Genomic DNA, 9,424 nt, shown 5'->3' on the forward strand with positions numbered 1-9,424 from the left:
TAAGACCTTCAATAATAAATATGGATAGTTTTCTTCAACGTGGATGTAGGTCAACAAGGCCGAACCACGTTAAATACTTGTGTTCATCATTACTTTCATGTTCTTTACATCTTATTTTTCTTTGAATCTTGAATGTTTATAGTTTCATAGTCGTTAGATTTACTTGGGTGTAGTCATCAGAAAAGATGTAACTACATGACTCACTTCCTCCTTTTCTCCAGCACTAACTGATAACTTGGATTTTTCTTTAGTATTCTGATGAGATTTGAATGCTTCAAATTGATAAAATCTTTTTCCTTTAGATCCTTCTATGAATAAGTTTTTTCTTTTCCTTTCCTTCCCATGCAGTATTCCACCACTTTTGTTTCATTGGATTGTTTGCCTTTCCCTTTATCCAAGTGAGTCTTATTTCTTGTCTATCTGGATTCTTTGAGTAGACTTTGTTGTGTTCTTGAATTTTTCAAAACCTGGTGGAGGTTCATTGAAAGAAAAATGATTCACTAGCTGAAATACTAATTCAAATTGAGCTTCAACTCACTTCCAATGGTGGACCATGCACAAATCGAAAAATACTAGATTCTTTTGTGCGATGAGTCCTTCTCATTATAGCGGATTTTAGAAGATGGTGTCATTTACTCCCCATTAGTAGAATGTCTTTTAGAGTGGCTTTCCTCATTATATAAAATATTCTCTTTTTGGAGTATCCCTATCTTGAAACTTGGAGTTTCTTTCACCCCTCCATCTTTATCCTTACTAGGCACCTTCTACAGTTCTAACTCTCTTGGCAGAGACTTTGTTGATTCCCCTTTCTGATGTAAGTGATAACCACTGTGGTGTAAGAGAGATGAATCATTAGAGGCTGCAGTTGTTATGGCTTTGGATTTGATCATCAACAAAGTTCTCCTCTTGTTCATTTTCCTCCATCTCTTCCATTCGAATGTCTTGTGGTAATGCTTTCTGTCTCTTTGGTACACATTCCTTCCTTATGTGATTAAAAATCCTACAATGCTTGCAGAAAGCTTTTGGAAGTTTTTCAAAGAATAGTCTCACTTTTACTTTATCTGATTTCCCAATGTTAACCGGAATGTGGTTCCATGACCGTTTTAAATATCTTAAAATTATAATGTGACTAAAATTTTCGCATGATTGTAGGGTAAAAAAATCCTCTAATATCGCTCTTAAAAATCTATCACCTTCCAAATATGTGATTCAGTTAATGAAGGCTGACGATGTTGCTTTTAAGATTATAACAGCTCCATTGCTCTTCTCATAAGAAGTCAGTCTCTATCGTGGTTCTGTTATTGGGTCTTACATAATCTCAATTGAAGATGAAAACTTGATATGGTTGGCATATAGACAATTATCATTTGACCGTAACAGTTATTGACATTTACAACCTTTCGTTATCATCAGATGATTGTAATTAATCATCTTTTATATTGATTATTTATAAAATCAATATGGTTATTCACTTTATTCCAACCCCAGGAAATATCATCACTTGATGTTCCCGATCCATAATTTTCATCTTACAAAAACCTGGACAGTGCATGTGGTCTCGGAGAAATTGCAACTGTCTTTTCAGTGAAAATTAATTATATTTTCAGTGAATAGATCTTGTATGGCTTGAGTGATCATCAAATTATGATTTTGTCAGTTCGAACGAGATGAAAATTGGGGTATGTTTTTTCTTTAATTTAATTTGAAAGTCCATTATATCACTCACACTAGTAGGTGTCTCTTGCAGCGAGGAACCCAAGAAAGACCTCAAAGTGGCATTTACAAAGCAAGTTTGATATTTGAAGAAAGGCATACCAGTGCATTTCCTTGATTATATCTTTTTTGACGGGAAGCACTTCATATATTTTGCACTTTATAGAGTTGACAATCTATTTTGTATTAATATCATATATTTTTTAGTGTCCCTAATATCAGATATATCGATATATACAACTACAAAGTGAGGCCCCTCTCATTGGCTCGGAAGAAAAACATTTGTGCTTGTTGAAGTTCAATGTTATATATGTATATATGGGGCGTTGATGTGGCAACATGCGATGTAAATTGGGTAGGTGGTTGTTACACACCCGACGGACGGCCCTTATTGTATGTTATGTATGACCGCTGGATCGTTGAGATGTGGTTTTTGGCGACTGAGAATTTGTTTTATATTCTTACATCGGGTTTAAAAAATTTTTCTTTCACTACATTACTTGCATTAGTATGGTGTCTCTTGCAGCGAGAAACTAAAAATATACCTCACACTGGAAGTTAGAGAACATGTTAGATTTTTGAAGAAAGACATACCAGTGCATTTGCTTGATTACATTTTCTTTGACGGGAAGCACTTCGTATGATTTGCACTCTTTAAAGTTGGAAATCTATTTTATACTATTATCGTATTTTTTGGTGTCCCGGATATCAGATATACTGATACAACTATGAAGTGAGTGTGATTTTTCATTGAACTACATGGAGCCTGGAGGAGTAGTTAAATTGGTCCCTTGATTCTTAACGCAAGTACATTATTTCCGAATAAAAATATCTCATTGCATTTACTTAATTACATCATCTTCGACGGGAAGCACTTCACATGTTTTGCATTATTTAGAGTTCGCAATCCATTTTACTTTAATATATCATTTTTTAGTGTCTTTAATATCAAACATTAATACAACTTTATAGTGAGTGTGGTTTTTCATTTAACTACAAAGAGTTCCATCCTGGAGGATCAATTGAGTTGGCCGCTTGATTCTTAACACAGGTAGATTATTTCTGACGAAAGATATATCAGTGCACTTTCTTGCTTATATCATCTTCGACGGGAAGCACTTCATATGATTTGCACTATTTAGAGTTGACTTTGTATTTTATATTAATATCATTATTTTTAGTTTCTCTAATATCATATATTGATACAACTGTACAATGAGTGCGATTTTTCATTTAACTACAAGGACTTGGAGCCTGGAGGAGCCGTTGAGTTGGAGCTAGATTCTTAACGCAAGTGTATGATATGGTATGCAAGGAAGGTGGAGAGTGTATAGCGGGTGAAGTACAAGAAGGATTTGGCAGAACTTGAAGCCATTGGATTTTCAGGTAGAATATTATTGTGACTTTATTTTTTTTGCTTTAAGATTTAAAAATTGATTAACAAAGAATGTTATGTAAGGTATTCTAAAATCTAGCAAGACTGAGGATAGGTCTAGTGTTACTTTGAGCAGCAGATTTCAAATCTAGCGTTGCTAATTGTCTCCAGAGTACTGATGTTGGCAATGTCATAAACTACTTATTAATTTCAAAGGTTGGTATAATTTTTCATAAGTATTTAATTTAAGAGGATTTTTTATCTCCAACACTTTATATGATACTTTATTGGTGAATTCGGTTTCGATTGTTAATCTACTAAATGATAATTATTGTTTTCATTATATACTGCAGTTGTTAATTGACACCTCTTGTGGGAGGGATGCAGAGTGACGCCCTGCGTAGCACGTAATACTTACTAGTTGTTATAAAGGCTAATCTCAAAATAGCAAATGTAGTTACTTTTTACCAATGTAGTTTCTCATTACATTGGTAACTTGATGTATTCATTCGTAATGTGAAAACTACAGCCACACCCATTTTAAAGATTTTGGTCACTCTGAGACCCACCGACAAAGAACTTCAGGCGCGCACCCAGTTTTCCTGAAAAAATTTCTCCCAGACCCATATTTATCATAATTATATTTTCGTTTTACCTTAACTTCCAGAATTATTTCTTTGTTTTTATTTTCTTCACTTTCTTCAGGAAACAGGGAGGGAGAGGCGAGAGAAGCGGTTGATTTACTTTGCAATTGAGATTCTCTCTAGATTTCAACTTCGAATTTCTGTTTCTAGGTTTAGTTATATTTCAATTTTTCTTTTTAGGTTTTAGATCTTTGTTTCTGTTGTTTGCTTAGTGAAATCGGCAGCGGAGAATGGTCTTTATCTTAAGATGGGTTTGGTATGAGTTGCTGATACTCGTGGACGACAAACAACGAGAAGATGCAATACAAGAGTTGAGAGAAGATCTCAGGTGCGAATGGAACTAGCTGTCTTGGCTAGTTGGTTGCAGTCGATGGTGGAAACGATTGCAGGATCTGGTTTGTTGTATTCGTATATGATGATGGGAATGAACGAAATTGAGTTGGGGTAGATGTTGCTTTTACCAATCGAGACAAGGAGTTGTTCGTTGGCAGAGATGATGAAGATGCTGCTGGTTGATGAAGCTTTTGGTAATGGACAGAGATTATAGACTTAGATGGCAGTGGAGAAGATTACATCGAGTCTGATGGATCGATAATGACTGGATGACGCTGTGCAGAAGTCTGTTGATGAAGACTGTATGTGGGAGTTTGCTAGATATTGAAGGTGCAGTCGAGAATTGTGTAGATGTCCAGGGAGAATAGAAGTAAACTGATGGCAATGGTGAAGTCTTACCGACAAGGGATTCAGCTGAAACGGCTGTGGCTGCAGTATGGGTGGTCGAATTCAGGTGTTTGGAAACAACACATGAGATGGAGTTGGTTGTTCTTTGGTCGATACAGTTGCAGACAGTGGAGGATCGACGGTGGAGAGATGCTTTTGCGAGCAAGGCAAGGAGAGAATTCAGGCTACTATAAGTTGTCGGAGTTGTTGACATGGAGTTGTGTGTTGGCTGAGAATATCCTGTGCCGAGAATAAGTTGGTGCTGTGATGGATTTTGAGATATGAAAGTTGGGGTTTGTTGAAGTTGTTGTTACTCTTAGCACCAGTTGTTCGGATGGAGACTTGATTAATGAATGGAGGTGTTGCCTAGATGGAAGGACGAATGAGAAGGGGGGAGGCGCGGCTACACAACCGTAAACATAGAAGATAGGGTTTGGAGTTCCACTTCTCCGAGTCCATTTTTGTTTAGCTAGTTTTGATTTTAATATGTGGGAGCTTCTTTTGTTCATAATGGTTGAATAATCTGTTATGCAGTTATGAAAACGGTTGCATAACTTGTTATGCATCTACAGAATATTGTTGTATAACTTGTTATGCAGTCGTGAACATGGTTGCATAACACGTTATGCAACAGCATTTTTGTTAATATTGAAACCAACAAAAAAAAAACTGCAACAAAGAATGGTAGCATTACACGTTATGCAGCTACATTACTTGTCATGCACCTACAATAATATCTGCATAACATGTTATGTTGTCGAGAAAATGGATGCATAAAGCATTATGCAACCATATTTTTGTAAGCACTGAATTAAAAAATGGTGGCATAACGTTTTATGCATCTTTTGTTGTGTCTGCATAATGTGTTATGCATCGTTTTTGGTGGCTGCATAATGCTTATGTACCAAATTTTTGAAAATTTTGCATAAAAGAACAATCGCCTCCGATTTTTCGCAAAAAAACTTAAATTTGATATTGTTGTTTGTACTCATTGTGTAGCTCTCTTAAAAAAATTTCCAACGATATAAAATTTGTAAAATTCCAAGGCGCGATTTTTTAGATATGTTATATCCAAATTGCGTTGTCAATTATACCCCTGATACATAACCCGTTATGCAGACATTTTTCAAAATTTCATATAATTATGGGTGTCATGGAAACAAAAAATAATTTTGGGCCTGACAATAAGAATATTATTTTTTTTGGGCCTGCGCCTAAGTTTCCCATTCATAATTCTTCGGTTAATATTGTGGCCTTTCATTGTTCATCATAGGTAGGGGTGAGCATTTGGCCCGTAATCCGCGAATTTAACCGGGACCAACCGTTCATTTGCGGATGGATGTCCGGACCGTTCGTTAATGGGTTGGATGCGGATGGAATTTTTGAAATCTAACGGATAATGGATCGGGCCCGGATGCAACCTTGAAAATCCGTTGGACATCCATATCCGTCAAATTAAGGGCATTTATATAGTTCTAGAAAATACTATGGATCATTTAGGAATTTTTAAGATGTTTGCTTGGGGTGTTGTAAATGACATTTTTATATTTGTATACATATATAGGATATGTAGGTTTTATAAGGAGTCATTTGTGTTTGCTTTATTTTGTTTACTATAAATTTTAACCAAAACAAATCCATTGGATTATCCGCATCCAATCCATATCCAACGGATTAGCATCCATTGCATTACGGATTTGAAATTTGGCATCCGCATCCAATCCATATCCAACGGATGCGGATGCCGGATTGGATGCGGATGCCAAATTTCAAATCCGTAATGCAATGGATTGGATGCGGATGAGGCGAAAACCGGTCCATACCAGCCCATGCTCACCCCTATATCATAGGATTGGTTTACACTGGGTTGTATCGTGATGTGGTAATATTGTGGCCTTTCATTGTTCATCATAGGATTGGTTTACCCTGGGTCGTATTGTGATGTGGTAACTTAGATAAGACGGAGATGATGAGAGCTATCTATTGTTCACCAGTTGCTCAAGATAACAATCGTAATCCCCCCACTTATACCGAGCACCATTGTACTTGTACTGTTGTACTGTCCACATAGAAGATAATCTGATTACCACTGTGATAACAATGCATTTTAGAATTCTATCCAAATGGTTTTCTGGAAATTGTAGCATGTTGCCTTTGGATTGAAGTAGTAGCTTCATCAATATACAAAAGATTTTCTGAAATTGTAGCCTGTTGCGCTTTGGATTGAAGTAGCTTCATCAATATACAAAAGATTTTCTGGAAATCGTAGTCTGCTGCGCTTCGGATTGAAGTAGTAGCTTCATCAGTATACGAAATAATTGTCATTGTCCCATACTTCAGTTTACACCATGTTGTTGAACTATCTAAAATGCTGGTAATATTAAAAGTATGATAATTAATGCGGATTTCTCAATCTAATCCCAATTCCACTGTGCAACAAAAGCAAACCTTAGATAATAGGCAACGTTTTCAGCTACCTAGCTGGTAATACTAGCTAGCTAAGAATAATTATTCTATCTCCCCGGCAAAGTCCTTAGCAAAGGCCGACGTCCCATCAGGCAACCTCCTCTTGTTTGATTCCGTGCACGAGTAAGTACCCGTAAATCATAGAGAAGACAGAGCGGGGAAAGCTGCCTTATGTAGTTACCTGCTCTTTCATCGAGATTAGCGAATTACGGTATAGTAAGATCTAATATAATCTGGTTCGAGGAGATACACCATCTTATGGGGCAAATATAAAATACGAAGTAACTCAACTTACTATCTTTATAATATTAAAAACATACAATTTAACCATTGATTCAGCGTTTCCAGCTGCCTAGCCGGATTTAAGCATAAAATTTAACCTTTGCAGGTTTCCCCCACCTACTGAAGTAGTCAAAGATAAATCGTGCTTGTTTCCTACAATCAGTGCAAGGATCACCCAACCCATCTGATGCGCACTTTAATCCCTCAGCTAAAATCTATGACCAGAAACAAATTAAATAAGTAAGAAACTTCTTCAAGAAAAATTAAATAAGTAAGAAACTTCTTCAAGAACAATGGTAGATGAAATAAAAAACACAAAATGGTGGTATAATCTGGTTGTCTTTCATACCGCGTATTCTTGTCTCTTCTTCTTGATCCACAAAGATATATCTTTATCCTTTTCCATACTAAACTTTTTTAAAGTAAATCTCCGACGAATTCTCTTTTTCTCGGACTTTTCTGCAGTTCTATATTTAACTCCAGATTGCTTCAAAAACCGGATTAAAGACTTCTTGTTTTCCTTCTCTTTTTCAAGAGATTCTAAAAGTTTCTTTCTGCTTTCAAAAAGATGTTGAATCCAACGTCTATATTTACAATATTTAAGAGGCTTTAGCGCATCCCACAATAAATTTCTTATCTGTTGCAAGTTATCAAGCCATATTACTAAATAACAACAACATAAAATATAAGAATTGGAAACAGCTTCTTTTTTTTTTTCTTTTCTTTTTTATAGCCGTATATTTGCTCAGGGTCATCTCGTTTAGTCTCAAATAGACAACATGGACCTTAATCTGAATAATTCGATTGCAGTTACCTGGAGGACCATTTTAATACAATTGTACATATGAAGATATATAACATACAAGAAAGCTATAGGGTATAGTGCAATAAGTGAGAGATTATGCAATTAGAGATAAACAGCATCACATGATAGCTGCAGTGTATGACCCAATGGAAGTTTACATGTTAAAACTCTGATGTCTCTATCTTTTGCCAAGTTGGTTATTCTATGCAGGCCTGTTATAACAGAAAATGAATTAGAAACTTGAACTGAATCTCGAATTACCTTAAGCATTCCAATCACTAGTTCATGCTCCTTAAGTTGATTTAAACAGACAGCTTTTTGGTGTTTTTCCCGCATACAATTTCAAATTAAGCTTCTAATAACCAAGAAAAGAAAAATCACATTATCAAAATTTTGATGCATGCATTTTCCAATCAAATAGGAATGGGAACAAAGAGTTTTTACTGTCAAGATCTCCATTTCTGCATCAAAATCTGCAGGGTTGGAATATCACCGGCAACCAGTGTTTTTCTTCACATCATCAAGATATTGACATATGACTAGTCTTTTTTCATCAGCTGGGCAAGTTTCCCATCGATCCAGTACATTATTCATCTCGTCCCTGAAAACTAATAGATTTTGACTTGAGCTAAATTTCCTTTATGCTGCATTTTTTAAGAATTTGGGTAGCTCAACCTTTTACGGAAATGTATTTTACTAAAAAATCAGAGAAGGACCAATATCTTAAACACATTGCCTCATCATTAACGTATAAAGTACATCGGGTACAAATTTAGCAATCTGTAAAAGCCCATCCATCGCTACACATTAACAGACTAGCAAAAGCAGAACAGTTGCAACTTAAGCTGCAGCACAATACAACAAGAACCAGAGCTCAACCATAACTAGAAATCAAAGCCAATTACCTCGAAATAGGACAGAACACTTCGAAGCAGGCAAATCTAGTATGCAGTCTAAAGTAACATCCTAACAATTCAGCCAATAGGTGTAGACTAAGCTAAAGATACCAACAATCAAACCCAATTTTCTTAGATTAAAATGGAAATAAAATTACAAACAGACAGACTAGCACTGTAATGATATATATTAAGGGTAAACAAAAATTGCGTCTACAGAGGTAAAAAGGTACTCCAATAGGTATATGAGATCACAGAAAACCCAGCAAACAAGTGAAGTGAGAGTGAACGGGTGAGAAGCTTAGGGTTTTACTTCGTTAGAAATCTTCTTTAAGGATTGAAAAAGCCATGAAGATATATACAGATCTAACGAAAGAAGGAGGCTACGGATGGATTACCTGCTTGAGGTGATCAGACTACTTGAACGATCCATGATCCCTTCAGGTTTTAGGCTCAGTAGCAAAACTAAGCATACGTTTTCCAGCTAATTTTCCTAAATAGTTTGTTTATATAGAGGGATCGG

The 9,424-nt window shown here is 35.9% G+C and overlaps 1 protein-coding gene across 5 annotated transcripts; it reads right to left on the minus strand.

Moving 5' to 3' along the window:
• Positions 1-7,177: 7,177 nt before the first annotated feature.
• LOC113298917 lies at positions 7,178-9,424 on the minus strand. Of its 5 annotated transcripts, none has more exons than XM_026547791.1 (5): positions 9,300-9,424; positions 8,450-8,606; positions 8,267-8,360; positions 7,550-7,837; positions 7,178-7,415 (listed from the first exon to the last, which is right to left on the minus strand). In XM_026547791.1, exons 3-5 carry the CDS (start codon positions 8,339-8,341, stop codon positions 7,281-7,283), a joined length of 498 nt encoding a protein of 165 aa, XP_026403576.1. In that variant the 5' UTR covers positions 8,342-8,360; positions 8,450-8,606; positions 9,300-9,424; the 3' UTR covers positions 7,178-7,280. The 5 variants fall into 5 exon arrangements, 4 of the variants coding, with proteins under 4 accessions (XP_026403576.1, XP_026403578.1, XP_026403577.1 ...); XM_026547793.1 differs by having other exon boundaries at positions 8,450-8,613; positions 9,300-9,379; XM_026547792.1 differs by having other exon boundaries at positions 8,267-8,606.

Source organism: Papaver somniferum, chromosome 7 (assembly GCF_003573695.1).
Source record: "Papaver somniferum cultivar HN1 chromosome 7, ASM357369v1, whole genome shotgun sequence".
NCBI classification, from domain to species: domain Eukaryota; kingdom Viridiplantae; phylum Streptophyta; class Magnoliopsida; order Ranunculales; family Papaveraceae; genus Papaver; species Papaver somniferum.